Source organism: Arvicanthis niloticus, chromosome 18 (assembly GCF_011762505.2).
Source record: "Arvicanthis niloticus isolate mArvNil1 chromosome 18, mArvNil1.pat.X, whole genome shotgun sequence".
Classification (NCBI taxonomy): domain Eukaryota; kingdom Metazoa; phylum Chordata; class Mammalia; order Rodentia; family Muridae; genus Arvicanthis; species Arvicanthis niloticus.
The window spans coordinates 8,621,740-8,641,141 of NC_047675.1; the positions used below are offsets into that span (position 1 = coordinate 8,621,740).

At 42.7% G+C, this 19,402-nt stretch overlaps 1 protein-coding gene across 3 annotated transcripts in view; it reads right to left on the minus strand.

The window, feature by feature from the left end:
* Window positions 1–19,402, minus strand: part of Gab1 (GRB2 associated binding protein 1) — a 108,434-nt gene that overhangs the window by 17,017 nt on the left and 72,015 nt on the right. For all 3 annotated transcript variants that reach the window (XM_034522542.2, XM_034522543.2, XM_076915448.1), the window contains exons 2-6: window positions 14,899–15,193; window positions 5,872–6,094; window positions 3,083–3,684; window positions 1,608–1,693; window positions 1,124–1,427 (exon numbers count right to left, since the gene is read on the minus strand). In XM_034522542.2, coding sequence (XP_034378433.1) covers window positions 1,124–1,427; window positions 1,608–1,693; window positions 3,083–3,684; window positions 5,872–6,094; window positions 14,899–15,193 — 1,510 coding nt within the window. The remainder of the gene's footprint in view (window positions 1–1,123; window positions 1,428–1,607; window positions 1,694–3,082; window positions 3,685–5,871; window positions 6,095–14,898; window positions 15,194–19,402) is intronic.

The following is a 19,402-nucleotide window of genomic DNA, read 5'->3' on the forward strand; positions in this document are numbered from 1 at the left end:
CATAATTAGTGTTAATGATTTAAGCCCAGGTTAATAAGAAGTTTGCATAAACATTACATGTCCTGAAAAAGCTAAAAACGACACATGGCTTTTCAAATGACCTTAAATCCTCTGCAAAAGGCCAGAAACCTATCAGTCTATCACATAACTCTAACTTAGTTGGTTATCAAGGTTAAGCCACACTAATGGTGTGTGGAGCACAGTGGGTTCTGTTTAAAAGACTTAAACCCAAATTTGTTTTGTTTTGAAGACAGGTGCAGCTCTGGCTGACCCAGAACTATGTAGACCAGGCTGGCTTTGCATCACAAGAAATTTACCTGCCTCTGCATCCCACACACCAGAATAAAAAGCTTGGGCCACAATGCCTGGCTTGAACCTGTGTAAGTTTTTAAAAACTGAGGAGACATTACCCAAAGAGGCTGAAAGCCTGACAAAGAAGACCAGGCCTCACAAGCTCCCCTGCTTTGGAGACCAACCTTCCTTACGAGTCCAGAATAAGAGCCATAGAGGCTTTCACTTAGTCCAGAGCCAAGGCAGGTTTTTGATTGTTTGTTTTATTTTGTTTTTTAAAGTCATGATGTGGGGAAAGAGAAAGGATGCATAGACATCCTCACTATTCTTAAATAACCACATCAAATGCATTATAATCTGGAATCTAATTTGATAGTATACAAAATAGCAAAGCAAGGTCATATCTAGTGTTAGGCTTGGTTTGCTATGCTTTACAAAAGCAAAATGGCTGGCAGAAATTAACAATAACAAAACAATCAAGACACTGACACACATACAACCTGAGATTTCAGGTCTCTCTTGAAATGTGTGAGTGTCATACATCAGTGGAGGGGACAGTCAGGCAAGGGTCAGGAACTCCACCTTTATATTCTGGGAAGAACGTTCCAGATTCTCCTGGTGCTTGCCTGCTGCTGCCATTGCTCTGGGCATTCTTGGTTTTTAGCTCTATTGTAGGTCTGAGGAGACCTGGGACTCCCACCTGGACATCAACATACTCGTTTATGAACAGCAGCATTTCTGGACTATATAAAGTGCTTCAGCTTAGTCCCACAAAGTTTCCTGTTTAGGTTCAGTTAAATGCAGCGCTAACTGCTTGTTCCCACCCCCTTACCTTTTCTGTCTGGCTTGAGGTTCCTATCCACTGGGGGTGGTTCACAGTCAGCAACAGGAACTGGCCTCCTGGGAGGGGTCTTTGGGCTGGACCTAAAGCCCATATGAGCAGGGGGAGGGACTTGCATTCCAAATGATGAGAAATCAAAGGTCCCAGGGGTCATTGGCACATAGTTTGGCTCCTGAATTGGCTCCGTAAAGCTGCTGGAATGTTGTCGCGGTGGCGAGTTGGGGTTCATGGGAACGTAGTTCTCCTCCAGTTCTTCCCCAGAGACACCTCCCGCTGTCAACATGGTTTTGATTTTCTAAAACACACATACATTTCTCTTAATAAGCAAAGCCACTGTCATACACTATCACACACAAGTATCACGCCTGTTCCTACAGGACCTGTAGTTACTTTCATTTCATGATCGCATTTACAGTCTGGGGTACTAACTCTAAAGAGTCAGAAAATGCCAAGGCCAGTGGTCAGTCATACTTACAAACTGGTTATGGAAGCCTTCCAGGGAACTAGATCTATCGCTTGGAAAGGTTCGTGGAATATCATAGCAATCTTGAGAACTAGCATCTGGAATTAAGAAAAAACTGTGAGCTTTTGTTTCCGTGTTGCCAGCTTGCAGGCGCTCTTTCTCTTCACACTCGTCCATGCACACACATTTATCAACCCTGAAAGGACATTCATCAAGCAGGGTCTCTAACTGGCATGTCAAGCACACACCTATATGTTTACCAATGTCATGATCTGACTATGACAGCAACCAAATGTCCAAGCCTGGCAGGAGAAGGGTTATCTAAAGATGGAGAAAAGAAATGATATCCATTTTGAGCGACTAACTTATAACTAGGTTATTTAGCCTCTTTGAAATCCCATCAACAGAGGAGACTGGGGTAGTGTGTGTGTGTGTGTGTGTGTGTGTGTGTGTGTGTGTGTGTGTGTGTGTGTCAAATTTAAGGTCATCCTCAGGTACTCAGTGAGCTAGGATTACTTGAGATCCTATGGCAGGGTGAAAGGAAGGGGGAGGAGAGGGGAGAAGGACATGGAGGGAGGAAGAAGGACAGGGAGGAAAGAAGGAAGGAGTAGACCATTTTAAATAGGTATTGGAAGGCTGAACATATACTGATAAAATATTTTTATCGTATATTAACTCTTTGCTAATAGGAAACCATAAGGCCATACTTTTTCAGGCATGAGATGATCCAGCTCTTTTTCTGCTAACAGAGCAGGCACACAGACATGCATGCACACAGACATGCAGGCACACAGACATGCATGCACACAGGCAGGTAGGCGGCGGTCAGGCAGACAGACAGACAGACATGGACACAGGCAGACACACACAGACACACAGATACCTATACAAAGACATACAGATACATAGACACTCCCCACACACAGACTCAGATATATAAACACACACACACAGTCACCCTCCCCACCCCCCTGAACACACATTCTACAGGGATGTACTAACTCTGGTATCATGGCTACATGTGTGGGAGCTGCAGAGGTGCAGAAAGAAAGGGATTAAATACCCTTTACCACCACACTATGCTACAGAGAGCAATTACTGAGAAAAATGCAATTTCTGGCGTGTGTACATATGTGTGTGAATAAATGTGATGTATGTGCACACATGCATGTGGGTTCAGTTGTTTGTGTGCCTTCACAATGAGTGGACACCAGAGGAGGAGGATGCTGGGTATCCTCCTGTGTCACACATTGCCTTAGTCTCCTGAGACAGGATCTTTCTCTGAATCTGGAGTGACGCTGGCAGCCACAAGAGGCAGTAATCCCCGTCTCTGTCCCATACACATTGCTAGGACCGCAAACATGAGAGGGCACTAGGATCTAAGTGTAGGTCCTATGCTTGCGCAGAAAGGCTCTTACCCATTAAACCATGTAGAAACAGGCTTTCTACCACTGACCCCTGAAGAGGAGAACCTGCCAGGGCTTTACCTTTCCGCAACTTGTTCAAATCCACGGTGGAAACGGTGTTGCTCCGGGAGGGCGGCATGCCTGTTGCAGGGATACAGTAGCTGCTGTCAGTGTCTGAGGCCATTCGTGGGACTCCACACGTTTCCACAGGAGACCGGTCATGAGTTGAATGTGGCTTTGGTGGCCGAGGTGGGGGGATATCAGGAATGGTGTCCAGCTTTGATGACTGTCCCAATGTGCCTTCTGGAAATGTCCGTGGAATCTGGTAAGTGTTACCAGGTGTTGGTGGAATGTCGTAACTAATAGATACATGTCTCATCTGAGTTTCTACACTTGAAGTCCCAGATGGGGTATTAAAAATGTAAAGCTCTCCATCTGCCTCAGTACTTGACGGAGATTCCTTTGGCAACACATCATGGGAATAGCTCCTAGGCAGGTTATAGAGGCTGGACTCTCCAGAGAGCGATGTAACCCGGGATGGTGGGCAGTCATACATCATCTGCTGCTGGAAAAAGCCATTCATTCCGTGTTTGTTCTGGGAGGAAGCTGGAGTCTTATGGGAAGGGACGTTGTCATTGCAGTCTGTCTCAGAAGAAGTGGGCTTGGCAGAATCAAAATGGGCTCTGAATAGAATTGTGAATGACAAAAACAAAACCACAGTCAAGTCAGACAGATACAGTTTTGACATACACACTATAGCTCAGCAATCAAAACATGTTTTGTTTGTTAGATTGTTTTTTATAGTCCCTAAGATTTAAAAAGCACAAATGTTCTTTAGTTGTTTATAATTATAAACCAACAGAACTACCACCACCAAACTGCCAAAGCATTCTCAGTAATTCCTGTCCTGTATTTGCCCATGTCCTCAGTTCCACCAAGGAAATACACACACACACACACACACACACACACACACACACACACACATTAAAACACAAAACCAAACCCTCACCAACCCAGAGGGACATTTCAATCTAAGAGCCTGTAGACAGACTTCTGGGAGGGGCCGGTGTATGAGTCCTGACGGTAAGAGTGCGAGCAATCTCCCCCTATGCTCCACAGTGTATGCATGCTTTCTGCTTATTTTATCTGGCTTCTTGAGAGGGTTTACTCTGAGAGCTCCCAGGGTGACTGAATCTCAGGGAACTGTGTTCTGTGTATTCCATTTGTATCTTCACAGCACCTAGCATACTAGTGGGCATGTGGTGGGGAATTCATACTTATTTAACTGTCACTTCGGCCAAGTATCTATGCAGTAATTTGGAGACCAATGTCTCTCCTGTGGCAGTAATGGTATTGTACCAGTGAAATCAATGAAAAGCATGGTCATAAAAAGAAAATACACCAAACACTGTCACTGATCAGTTGGATTTTTAAAAAACAAAACAAAACAAAAAACCCACACCAGCAAGTAACAATAAGTCTCCATAAGGGGGCGCCTCAGTTAGCTGCCCAGGGCACGAGCTCACAAGTCGGACGGACGCTTCAATGCTCACAGCAAACAAGCACAGTCCAGTTAGAATTCGACAGTATTAACTAGTGTTGACTTACACAACTTTCTTGCTCTTACAGGTAAAATACCATTATAACAGACAGACAAAACCATCCACAGAATGTTCCCGAGCTCCTTCCACTACCCTTGGAATGGTTCATAGAAACCATTTCTGGAAGTTTTAAGTTTTACATAATTTTTTTTAAACAACTACTCTGTAATCTTATACTAACTAATAATCATTTTTTTAACCAAAGAAAAGAAACATTTTTGTTATAAAGACAATAAAGCTTAATTCCTTAATACCAAATTTTATAAACCTCCCTTATGTGTAGCATGCAGGTTGTTGCCATTTTTACACTGTGAAAAATATTCTAGTTGGTGATGCTGTTACCAATGGGGTCATGGGTTGTAACCAGCAGACACCAGCTTGTTCACTGACCTTCATTTTCCTGTTGCGTCTTCAAATAATAAAGCAACTGTCATTTGATCTCCTCTGTCACTTTATGCCTTTTAACTTTTCAATATCAAGTGCCAAAGATGACATAGTTAAAATATCTTCAGGCTTAGCACAGGAAAGGTGTGTGTGTGCGTGCGTACAGGGGGGTAATAACCCTCTACCAAGCATCTGGAAAAGACTTTTTGGACCCTCTGGGTCAGGCATACATTCCACGTATTGCTATTTTAAAAGTGGTAAGTCACGGCTTGGATTCAGCACTGCTCCGTGGCTGAAGAGGAAGGTTTAAAAGACTCACAGCTTGGAGCAGTATGTTTGATTTCATGAAATGGCATTGCCTCCCAGTCCACCTAGCTTCTAGGATAATGGGATTTTACCTGTATGGTTAGTTTCTCACATAGATTCAAGCCTACAGCACACTCACGGCAATGGGATTGCTTTGCTCTCAAAATCTTCTAGTAGCAGGTACTCCTGTCTGTCTTCAGAAACAAAAGATGACCCTTGGCTGGTTTACAATCACATAAGAAATGAAGCAAGGTCACCATTTACAAATCAGTGACATTTGTCAAGCAAGTAACACTGTGAGTCCCTAACAAAGACTGCAAGACTCTTTCCAAGACAGCCTTGTAGGCACAACTGTGATCTGCCACGATGGGACAAAGTGTCAACAACCGAAGACCTCCCACACAACAGAAATCATTAACAGAGGATTCGAAACCTGCAACACAAATCTGAAATATACCTATAAAGATAGTGCTATGTAAGCTTCAAGGCCTAAAAAAACTAAAGGCCTTAAATGTACACACACACACACACACACACACACACACACACACACACACGATAGCATGTAACATGTACCTGGTGGGTTCAGGCTTCTTGCTTTGACAGTTGATCAGCAAGAGGTAGTCTTGTGGGTCTTCCTGGAAGCCGAGGTCTGGGTGTGGTGGGAGGCTGATGAGCTGGTAAGAAGGAGGTAGGGTGACTGAAGATGCTTCCATCTGGGTGGAGGTTGGTGCTGTATTTATAGCAAAAGGTGAATCAACAGGTGCTTGTGAGGAGCTGGCCGGCGGCTTCACAGGATCTGTAATCAAGTGTAAGTTTTAGTCCATCACAGTTGAAGATTCTGTTCTTAACAAACAAAGCTACTTTGAAAGACTGGAGATAGATTGTTTTAATGCATATAACCAGAATCAATGATGGCAGTGTTAGTTAAAAAAAAAGCACTACCTGAGGCCATGAGCAGTGGTGCACACATGCTATGCCAGCTATTCTGAAGGCTAAGGTGGCAATTGCTCACCTTAGCAGTTCAAGGCCAATCTGGGCAAAAGGGTGAGATGGTATCTCTGAACCAAACAAGAAATATTACCTAAGTCATACAATAATTAAGTCTTGTCAAAGACATCTGAAGAAGGACAGCCTTTCCTTTAGTCCAGGGGCCTAAGGAGACTCTCAGTTGGTAAACAGCCTGTCATACGAGCATGAAGACTCAAGCTGAGATGCTCCGAACGCACATGGAAGCCAGGCAGACCTCTCAAGCTCACTGGTCACCTAATCTAACCCTCGTGATAAGCTCCAGACACAGTGTGACTTTGACTCAAGTGGAAAAGAGAGAGAAAGACACCTGATACCAATATCTGGCCTCCACATGCATGCACATATGTGCATACACACGTGCACATACACACATATCTATACCTACACCCAGTGAGGCCACACTAATGAATCCCTAAAAAATCTTAGTTTTGAAACTACTTAAATTAAAATAAAAATGTTCTATGAAAACATTTTTAATGTTCATGTAATTTAATGTGCATAGGTATTTCACCTGCATATAAGTCTGTTTACTATATGTGTGCTTGGTGCCCTAGGAGGCCCAGAGGAGGGCATTAGACCCCCCTGGAACTGGAGTTATAGATGGTGATGAGTTACTATGTAGGGGCTAGGAATGGAACTGGATCATGGAACCTGGGTCTTCTGCAAAGACAGCCAGTAAGTACGCTTAACCACTACACCATCTCTCCAGCCCCAAGAGACAGCTTTTTTGTTGTTTTAGATTTTCCCCCATGATGAGGAACCCTTTCCTAGGTCACACCAACCTTTCAAGGAGACACATTCATTCTGACAGACTTGATGGTCTCAATGTTGCAGACAATTCCTGGGTCTGCCTTCAGGTTGTGCCTGGGTTGTTGGGAAAATCTCTCTAATTCTGAGTGAAGGTGAACTTATCTTCAGCATCAGAATCCCATCCCTGAACTTAGAACTACACCTGTCACTTTGTAGATTTTTTAGGAAGAGCTGGCCACTGAGTGAAAAAGCATTTCACAAATCCCTTAAGTGTGTTCCAAAAAGATAAAAGAAAATAGATAAACTGTGTAGAAGGTTATAATGAGAAAATAAGTTGTACATCTAGAAATAAAATCCCTCTGCAGTATCTGACATGACAAAGTATAATTTTAATGGCCCCGACAAACTACGATCTGTTATTCTGGTTAGACATATAAGGCCATAAATAACCAAGGAAAAGGCCAATATTCAGATGTGAAAGAGCAGAACAGAGAAGGCTGGTGAAATACAGATTTTAAACAATAAAATATGTAAAACACACTAAAAGCTGTGAAGGTAGATGGTCCATCAACTCTGACTGAGTGCCTGTCATTTGGCCTGCTAACTTCCCTTTCTCTGGAGTCTTAGAGCAACGTGCACACTTCGATGGTTTTGTGTGTTTACTTCATTAATATTTGCACTACAGCAAAGTTTACAATGCTTCCTCTTAGAAGGAATGTCCAGGACATATCATAACTGTGAACCCTGAGGAGAAGAGTATCTTGCTACCCGAGGGTCTCAGTGGTGATCAGAATTGCTGTGTCCACTACCGTCTCTCTTACATGCAGCTGAGGTTGCTGGGGGCAGGAGGTGTAGGGGGCAGGGAGACATTTGAACCACAGGGCAGCACATCCAGACTCACTTTCTGTCAGACGGGGATATCCTAGAATCCTGCTCTAGGCTAATGAGGTCTGAGGATCTCCTTGATTTAGAGAATTTGGTCTGATTAAACCGAGAAAAGTTTTAACTTTTAATTTATGAATTTCCACGAAATGGTTACTAAAAATTGATTTATCTAATATGATCTAACATCCTTTGCCAGGAGTTAGTTCTTATTTATGGAAGGTGGAAGCAGAAAATACATCTGGGACCATTTCTACTACATAATGTCCAAATTTCAGTGGTTACTCTTTTTTTTTTTTTTTTTTAAGATTTTTTTTTTTTTAATTTATATGAGTACACTGCAGTTGTCTTCAGACACACACTAGAAGAGGGCATTGGATCCCATTACAGATGGCTGTGAGCCACCATGTGGTTCCTGGGAATTGAACTCAGGACCTCTGGAAGAGCAGTCAGTGCTCTTAACCACTGAGCCATCTCTCCAGCCCTAGTTCTTGTTGCTGTGTCTAAGAGACGTTGATTATAAAGTGAGGTAAGCAGAGACTTAGCTTCAGAGGATTTCAAATGCTACAGATTAAATAATGATCAAACTGAATCCTTCTGGACTTAAGAGAACCATGACAAGATATTTACTATTCAAAGATGAGCTGAAGAGAGCTACAGCCAACAGTAACCGGGGCAACGGGGAGGCAGTTAGTACTTCCTCAAGCTCTCTCCCAAGTGTGTGACACTTGCTTCTTGTTAGCTCTCCAGCTACAGTCAATCCACCTCAGTGTTCAGTTCTGATAGAAAGAAAACCAAACTCTGTAACTACACAGTTCACTCAGGAAAGCCCATGAATTGTCGCTCACCCTGGACCTCCTCCTGACACTCTGAGTGATGACGGTTTTCATAGATACACTTTTCCTTTTGTGGTGGGTTTTATGTTTTTATTTGTTTGTTTTGTTAAATGTGACAGCCATAAAATAAATAAATTGAGGAACTCTTATGGGAAAAAGAAAATTACCCTGGCAGAGAACCACACTCCCTCAGTTTTGCTCTACTGTCGCCGATGGACCAGCTTCATCCCTGTGCTTTCAGTCTTCCTACCCATGAATGAGAAAGACGGTGGAATCTCTTGAAAATAGGTCCAGGACTCAGAAGGGTCTGTTTCCAAAAAAAATTCTGTGCTTAACAGCATGTCAGGACTCACCTGTGTCTTCAAGAGGCAAGAGCTGAAGTAAAAATTCCACTACAACCCCAAGCAAGTTCATGAAGGGGAAGACGTAAGTGGTACCCCAGACATCCCAATGACAGTGGCATATGGTAGCTTTAGATCATGCACCGTATCAGTCTGGAAAATGCACCATCTTCAGCATTTTGTCTTCTGGGACATTTTACTTGTCTTGAACCGACCATCTACCTGATACTGAGTATGTGGATATAAAAATTGTACTGTGCAGATCTAGTGAGATGGCTCTGCAAGTAATGCTACACGCCTTAGCGCCCGATGACCCGACTTCACTCTCCAGAACTACATGGTGGAGAGAAGTACACATTGTTCTCTGACCTGCACAGTAGCATACATGAACACACACACACACACACACACACACACACACACACAAATAAAAGATGTAAATTCAAAAATTTTTTAAATTGTGCCTAGTCTCTAATTTAAGATTTCTGCTAGAGTCAATACTGGTCCAAAACAGAGTTCTGTTTGGCCTCACAGGCATAGGACTCCAGCCTATTCTGGGCGACAAGCCCAGTGGTATAGATCATTCTGTTCTCTGCCTTGTTTTGATTTCTGACTTACTGCTCTAAGTATCTTCTAAGAAACAAACACTGGTTCAAGGTTTGCTTACACATGTAAAATCATTTCCCAATTCTTAACTCAGAATGCACCAAGAGTATAATTAGCATCCATTAAAGGCCTAATAAGCCACTGGAGCAAACTCCTAATTGAAATGTACTTAGAAAGCATTAGCTTATTAAAGCTAATGTGAGGCCTTCCAGCAGGCAAGCCTTCAGTGCAGAGGGGGAGATTATGAGCAGATCCACAAATGAACTGGCTCACAGGACCTCTTGCCCGGTGTATTAGTTTATCCTATTTCGGTATTTTATGCTTCCTGTTGAAAGGTAAATATAAGGGATCAACAAGAATAGGAGGCAAGAGAGAAGAGGTGTCTTGTGTGGTGGTAGATATGATCAAATACATTATGCATGTGAACGGAAGTGTCATGTCAAACCTATTATATAAATGAGCCAGTGAGATGGCTCAGCAGGGAAAGGTGCTTGCTCCTCTCTTGGCTATCTGAGATCAGTGCCCAGGACCCACATGGTGGAAGGAGGGAAATCACTTTGTAGAGTATCCTATGATCATTTTGAAATGTCAATCAATCTAATGAATGGATACAGGGGTCACTGCAGTAGTAACCACTATCGGTGACACACACTGCTGCCTCCACAGTTCATCAACCAGGCGAGACCCCAATGCACGCACTGCTCAACTTGTTTACTGTGTTTCAAGTACAAAACATCTCAACTTTCCACGCTTCTATCCCTCACACACTTCAAAAACCTTCATGGTTTTAAAACACATTTTAATCCTTCGGGAATGCTGACAAACACCACTGTTTTTATCCAGAGCTCTGGGGACATGGGAGTCACAGGATTGTTTAAAACTCTGTGAGATTGGGTCCTACCACAGGAGACCGAACAGAATCACGACTAAAACTCTGCAAGAAAGCCAAACAAAAGACATACACTTTCTGGTTGAACTGCTTTTCATAAAAACACAAAATAAATCATGAACTTGTCACCACACAGCCACTAAGAAGGCCAAGATGAGCCACTGACTAACACCAAATGTCACCAACAATATGGGCTAACTGAATTTGTCACGCACTGCTGGCACAATGGCTTTGAAGACATTTACATTTTACAAATGCTACACTGCATATATCCTGTGATGTGGCAGTTCTACTCACAGGCATGTATCCAAAAAAACTAAAAGCTAATGTCTATCAAAAGACATAGACCATGTAACAAACTGGAGAGACAGCTCTTACAAGGAGCTGAGTTCGATTCCTGACATTCACACTAGGCAGCTCCCAACTACCTAGCAGGAATCCTAGATCCAAGGCTTCCCTAGCACCTGTGTATAAACACACACACAACATACCACACTAAAAGAAGGATCTTTTTGTTGTTGTTGTTTTAAAAAGACACAAAAGAATGGTCGCACCTTTGTAGAACAATTGAAATGTCCATTGACTGATATGCAAATAGACTCCTATTGAATGAGAGTAACAGGGGGGAGTAGTGCTGTATGGGACAAAACATAGCCACACACTTCAACAAGGTAATCTTTATGGAGGAGTTAAGCCAGACTCAATGGTTCTGCTTATATGGAATTTAAAACAGGCAAAATTCATGAATGGGGACAGAAGTTACAACTATCCTGCTGATGAAATGGCTCAGTGGTTAAGAGCACTGACTGCTCTTCCAGAGGTCATGAGTTCAATTCCCAGCAACTACATGGTGGCTCACAACCATCTGTAATGGGATCCAATGCTCTCTTCTGGTATGCATGAAAATAGTGACAGTGTACTCATATACATAAAATAAATAAAGAAATCTTAAAAAAAAAAACCCAAAACTATCTCAAATCTACTTTGAGGTGGGGATTTCTCTAGGAAAAGGATTCTTTGCTGGAATGTGAATCCTGAAATTCTTAATCTGAGCTAGGACTTTAAAGCACATTTATGTATATCTGTGTACAAAGGTGGACACAGAGAGCCCCTAAGCAATGCACTGACAATCAGTGCCTATACAATGGTAATCACAAATGTTTTAACAAAATAGCAATAATGAATGTTTTTTTAACAAAAACAGTAGAAAGAGCTGGGTGTGGTGGCGGACAAATTCCAGCACCCAGGAGGCAGAGGCAAGACAGTCTATTTGAAACCTGTCTCATAAAAAAAAAAAAAAAAAAGTAAACAGAAAAAAACTTAAAGTAATTTTATTAGTTTTTGTTTGTTTGTTTTGTCCTTTTCCTTGTTTGTGTGTATGTCTGTGCACCACTCGGCTGCCTGGTGCCTGCAGAAGTCAGAAGAGGGTACTGAGTCCCCAGAACTGGAGTTACAGATAGTTTTAAGTTGCTATATGGGTGCTGGGAATTGAACCTGGGGTCCTCTGGAAGAGCAGCCAGTGATCTTAACCTCTGAGCCATCTCTCTAGATCCAGTAAAAGGAAATTTAGAAGTCCTTGGTTAATACTGCTTTATAGAAAATGTGACATCCTCATACCACCCAACCCCTACACTTTCTTTCCACCTCTGAGAAACGGTCTTCTGTGCTCGTATGACCTTGAATTTCTGATCCTCCTGCCTCCACCTCTCAAGTGCTGACATTCACAGGCATGTACCATCATGTCATGTTTATGCTGTTCTGAGGATCAACCCAGAGCCTTGGACTGGCTAGACAAGCACACTACTAAGACATATCTTCAGCCTGTATATCTTTTTCTGAAGTATTAGTTTATCTCACTAAAGGCAAGAATATCAAATGGAGCATTGCATTTTTTTAAATTAAACTACTATGATCTGGACACTTTGAGAAAAGCAGTTCAGGTAGCTTGCTAAGTTCATACTCTAAAATTAGCCCAGAGGCTTTGCTAGATGTCAGTGGGCGGCCTGCAGCCTTGCCTGGGCTTCCTAGTGCTTGTTTAGCAAATGTAACAGCTTCCACCTTGGTGAGCCCAAACCAAAATAAAAAGTCAATCTGCACATTTCCAAGAAAAACAAAAGAACCTCGTTTCTATCCCCAAATCCACTAAAGAAAAACCTTAGTAGGAACCACACACAGCTCAGTGAGCTAGAAGGTAAAAGCAGGACGCCTGCCAGCATTCAAAGTATTCAATAATAGCAGTGGTCACCTGGGGCAGCGGAAATAACATGGTAATGATATTTTGAGAGGTTCCTGGAATCAAAACACAGGTCAGATTTTTCCCCTTTCCTTTTGTTTTGAGGGGAAAATTAGTTATTCTCAGAGGGACCAGGAGACTTATTTTCTCAGACGGTGCTGTCCAAGCGGAGTCTATTTCTTCCCACATCTGGCTTGAAACTCAAACAGTAAAAAAATGTCTCAAGGTATCAGCCAACTGTTGAGACAAGAACAGTGCATATCCGCCTTTAAAATGGAGAGCACAGGCCTGAGGGACAGGCCTAAGAAAGGCCAAGGTACCTACTGCTCTTCAGGGACTACTTAGGCGGGATGGTCAGAAACAAGATTATACACAATTGGTGACAGAGGGGCTGCAGAGATGGCCCAGTGGTTAAGAGAACTGGCTCTTCTTCCAGAGGACCCTAGCTCACAACTGTCTGTAACTCTAGTCTTAGTGATCCCAGCATCCTCTTCTGGTCTCCTCAGACACCAAGCATGCATGTGACACACAGTAATACATGTAGGCAAAATACCCATACACATTAAAAACCAACAAAAACCGTGTCTGTAATTCCAGTTCCATGGGATCTAATGCCCTCTTCTGACCTCTACTGGTACTGCACCCACACAGTGCATAAACAAGCAGGTTTTTACTCTAGTACATGAAACAGTGAGGATGTCTGCTACAAAGCTCTGCTCTGCTGTTTAGAGTCCACATCTTGAGATACAGAGAAGTTACACATTACAAATGCATGAGGAATGGCTGATTTTTAAAGCTATTACTTAGATGTAGTTCTTAGATACATAGTTACTAGACTGTAGGAATCATGGGGAGACTGAAATTACAAGGGGCTGGCTGTTTAGGGGCCAAATACAAAGGATTTGTGATTAGCCAAGCTGTTCCGGTATCCACCGCACAAACCACACATTCCACATTTGAATAACGATTTATGAATTAGCTCACCGTCTTCTGCACTTCATTCATGGTTATGAAGACATAAAGTACCCAAATATATTGTTAACCCAGTTTTAAGGACTTTGGAGTTCTGTCACTAAAAATGTCCCTGCCACTTTCAAGTTTTATGTTGTTTGTAAAGCAAAAACTGACACCATGACCAACAGATCCTGATACCTCAAAATCAAGGAAAACGTTTAATTAACTATTGAAAGAAAAAAGCACTCAGTACATTTATCTCACGCGCAGCCATTTAAAATGTGTTCTTTTCATGAAAGTAGTGGGGAAGTAGTCAAAAGGGAGGAGAGCAAATGAGGTGATGGAGAAGTGACAGGAAAGTTCAAGGAGACAGCTGTGGAGAGGGGGAGGGGGGCTGTGGGGAGCAGTGAGAACAAAGCCTGTGTATGTCACAACCTGTGACATGAGGTGGCTCAGCAGGTTAAAGCACTAGCCACCCAGACTGACTGCCTGAATTCAATCTCTGGGACTCACTCACTCACATGATGGAAAGAGAAAACAGGCTTCTACAAATTGACAACAGCACTGTGGGCATGCACATGCCCTCCCCTCCCCAGATTCTTCACGAAGACAGTTATTTAGACTGGTCTATACCAGTTAAGTCTCTCAAAACCTGTAGAACCTCTCTCAAAACTGCCTGAAGTATTCAGTGCCTGCTCTGAGTGTCAAACTCCTATTGTAAAAACAAAATGTTAGAGCATGTAACTGAAATAACAATTTTGTAACATTTCTAAAACTACATCCCCTCCTCACACAAAACAAAGGGAATAAGAGATTGCACTAACTGAGTAACAAAACCTTAAACTCTGGGTCTGGAGAGACAGATTAGTCCTGAAAAGCACCATCCATTCTCCTAAGACACTGGTTCAATTCCCATCTCCCACATGACCACTGAAAACCATCTGTAACTCCAGTTCCAGGGATCCACCCCTTCTTCTAATCTCCACAGGCACTGCATGTGTGTGATACACAGACATACACACAGGCAAAACATCCATACATATATAATAAAAAAATAACCAAACGAAAGCTTAGACCTACCTTCTTCTGTGGGATTGAACCCACAGATGTCACAGATACAACGGACCCACTTGTTCATGTCCTCCTCACTGTCTGCCACCAAGTAGAAAGTCCGGTCAATAGTGTTGATATCAAAGATATAGCTGTTTTCAAACTCCTTTTTGTTGAATGTCAACCCAGCATCAACTTGCTGACATAAATTTAAATCAATAATCCGGATAGGCTTCTTGGCGTGATCATTTTTGTAATACTCCAGGACATCAGGGTCTCCGGTCAAACGGCCACTGCGCAACACAAACCACCTTCTCTTCCACGCCTAGAAACAAGCAAAACACCCATCTGCTGTCAGGTTCAAACATTTTGTGGTGAAACACGTTTAAGCTAATTTCATGAGTGCATTGTCTGAAAAAAAGTTATAGTATCTTGGTTTAGTTTTCCTACGACACAACAAATGAAGCCAAATATAAAATCATTTCAATGAGTAACATAGGGAAAATGGTACCAGCCAAAGAACAAGGACAGATATCAAGCTAAGCAAAAGACACCATTCACGAAGGACAGATACTGTGGTCTTCTTATATGAATCATTTACAGTAGTTAAACCCAGAGCCAGATTGTGGACTAGTTGTGAGGCTGGGGTGGAAAAGGAGAAAGTTCTAGAGAAGGGGTCAAAGTGTGTAACAATGGGAATGTATTTAGTAACACTGAACTGGCTACTGAAAATTAGTTTAAAATGCTAAATTGCAGGTTATTTCAACACTTAAAAAAAAAAAAACAATGGTTTTCCATATCTTAATATGTCAAAGAAGGGCTGGAGACATGGCTGAGTAGGGAAGAGGCCGCCATGCAAGCATGAAGACTTGAATCCTGGTCCCCAACACCCATATTAAAAGCTGAACATGGCTGTCTCCTCTGCTACACAGAGCAGAGACAAGGAGGGTTGCTGGGGCTTTCTGGTCACCAGCCTAGCTCTGTGTTCAAGTGAGAGACCTTGTATTAAAGGGATAAGGTAGAGACAAGCCGTGCAGGTCACCCGATGTCCTCTATGAGCCTCCATGAGCCAACACACACACACACACTGTCCCCCACCCCTACGCACAAAAGAATACACTTATGGTGCTTCTTCATGAGTCTTCACAAGACAGATGTTGAAAATGTAGAAATGTTTTCTCAGGAGTGAGACAGTGGGGAAGGGAGAAACAGGCTTGGATGTTTTCCCGGTTGCTTCCCTGACATGCTAGCAATGAGCTGTCACAGTGATGGCCAGTTTGTTCTAAAACTACAGAGATTTGTATTCCTGAAGTGTCGCGCTTCTGTTTCTAGCATGTGCACGCACATGTGCACGTGTGCACGCAATCTGGATCTGCACTCAACAGTTCCTTCTTCTGTATCATTAGTACCATTCCTAAAGACAGCTGGGAGCTGAGTTATCCCAAAGATGACTTAGTAGTTAACAGCACTGGCAGCTCTTACAGAGGACCCAGGTTCAGTTCCCAGCACACACGACAGCTCACAACCACCTGTAACTCCGGTTCCAGGTGATCCAACCTCTCTTATGTCCTCCAAGGCCACAGTGTATAGATATATGCTGCACATACAAACATGCAGGCAAAACACTCAACACAGAAACTTAAATACCTAAACATGAAAAGAATGTTTTAGAGGAGGCTGTAACGCTGCTTACTACCCGCTTCCCTAAAGCCTATATTCATTCAGTAAAGCAGGACTTGGTGGATGACAATCTAGTTACCTTTGACCCCTCGAATCTGGCCCTAGACCTACCAAAAAGCCTCATTGCTCTTTGAGGTTTTTCTTTGGCATAGACAGCTAAATAGTAAGGCAGTAAGTCTCGGGCACCTTCTAAGATGCATCTACACTCCAGAATGAACATGGGAGATGAGGTCACCCAAAGAAGAAGCCCCGTGAGCTGGAAGGACAGAGACACGAGTTCCTGCAGCTCTAGGGGCATTATGTGTGGCCACTGTTATTTGATCAGCATCATACTAAAACAGTGTCAATGTTTTGGTTTAGAAAACTATATCTATACAAAGTGCACATCCCTTCAGTATCGAGTGGGGATAAAGTCACCTCGGGCTCACAGTGTTTTAAGAGTCCATCCATCTTCCAAATAGGAGTCTGGTTTTCTATGGTCTCATCAGACCAAGAGTGGGCTTCATGCTTGTGCTGCAGACCTAAGCCGACCCCCAACTCAAGACTCTGGTGCCTTCATTAACACCTACAGATGTGCTCATCACAAAGTATCTACTGTTTAAAGCCAGAAGAAGCAACGCGACAAGTGCTCCAGAGCTTCTGTGTATCACAAATTTGCCACATTTAATTAAAAGGCACTGTAGAAGCAACTCAAAACCAGCTCCATTTTATTCAGAAAATATATAACAAAAAGGTTTAACAACTAATAAAATCTGTTTCTCTAGCACATATTTTGGGCTTAGCCTCCACACTAACCAAATTTTATGCTTAGATTTGAATGGAGGTGCTAGGAAATCAGCAAAGGGTCTGGGTAGCAATGGAGGGCCTAGTACCCTCCCCGTCCCAAAGTTACAATGTTATAGATACACATGAATGTAGCACTGCATTACAAAAATCCATTTATTTAATTCAAATAAACAACAGCCATCATAGAAAAATTACCACCTTTTGCAAGGTGTGGTAGCACACATAAGACTCTGCCCTCAGACCTATAAAGGAATCCATAAATATTAAGCCTATATAGCAACAGAGAAGCATAAAGTCAGAAAACAGTATTATTTATGCAAGGCCATCAGAGGAGTCTCTCTCTGGTTAGTGTCCCCCCACCCCCATTGAAGAGGTTCTGTCTTTAAATACAGAAATGACTTTTAAAACTTTAATGGCTCGCAAGAAAATCTTTCTGAAATGCCTTACTACATAATTCATTGACCATAATTCATCCATTTCCCCAGTGGCTCAGGCTCAGTAGTACAGGTGTCAATTTCCAGACTGCATGTCAGTGCGGGCCTCGGAGGCTGCAGTCCTGTGAAGGGTCATCAGCCCCGCACCAAAACAACCCACTGCTGGGTCTGCCCAGTTCACCTAACCATTTTAGATATCTGTGTGTGTGTGTGCATGCATGTAGAGAGTAGAGCTCAACCTTGATCTTGGTTTGTTTTTTAGTTTGGTCTCTCTCTGGTCTGGAGCTAGCTAAGGAGGGTAGGCTACCTGGTCTTTGAATCCCAATGATCTGCCTTTGCTAACTTTTCCAGGGCTGGGCTTACAAGCATATGCCCTCATGGCCAGCTTTTTTGCATGGGTTCTGGGGAATGTAACTCAGGTCCAACACTTGCCTGGTAAGTACTTTAAGTGAACATCTCTCCCACCTGCCTGCAATCCTTTAAACAGACTTCTACCCTTCCTCCCTCACATTTGATCAACTATCACTTCTGTCTTCTGTCTTTGGGAGGCCAAACTCTTCATATGTTCTCTTTCCAAAAGCCCATCGTGTTTTCTTTCCCAACCTTTTAGGCCTTTCCTTCCTTGGCCACCTTCTGAGTTCCCAAAGGAAGTAATGTTGTACAGTTTGGGGAATATTAAATGCACTCTATGGTCTCATTACAATCTCATCAGGGCTTTCCACACATCTTCTATGAGGAAAAAAGCCCCTAAATGGAGCACACGTGTGAAAAAGACATGTAAAATAACTGCTCCAAAACACTGCTGTGTGGTGGGGAAACTACAGAGCCAGAAGAGACTGCCTTGTAGTCTTCCTGCGTGCCTTTGAAACACCGTAAGTATCACTTTCTACTTCCCATTTAACCAGCTCTCCTCATTTGGACCTGCCTGTCACCAACATCCAAAAGGCCTTTAGAAACTGCCCAGGGCACAGTGGATCAGTGATCAAGGGAGCCGAGTAGCCACTACCTAAGACCTGAACTTTTGAGACAAGAAACAGCAGCACTGAGACACAGAACGGAGGAAGGCAGGCAGCACCTGCCACTTGTTTGTTTATTTTTAACATGGTCCAAATGTGAATGTTTGTCTCGGTCACAAAATGAGTCACTCTCATTGAATCTGGCACCAGTGAAATGGAGAAAAACAAAAGCAATTACATAAACTCACACTTTAACAAGGCAGATACAAAGGTTCTCTGGACGGTGGGACAAAGCACAATTTAGTCACAGAATAAAGCCCGATGCCTGACAGGAGGTCTGTCATCAGCACCCTTGCTAAGCACAGCACAAAGGCTTCTCTGTTTTGTCTGAGCACAAAACAGGCCAGAATAAATCAGTCTTTGTTATCCGAGAATATCTGGGATTCTTAAAGTTTGTCCTATTTTTACCCTGCTGTCTCCGGAGCCCCAGAGACAGCTGTATACTGCCTTCCAGTCCTGCTTGAGTAACAGACAAAGCAGATGAGTTTTCTTGAAATCTTCAAAAGCAAATGCTCAGATAAATTTTAAATAAAAAATCTCATGAAAAACCATTTTAACTATTAGACTTCCATGATGTATGAATAATGAAACGATATCCATAAGGTTAGCTGAGAAAAA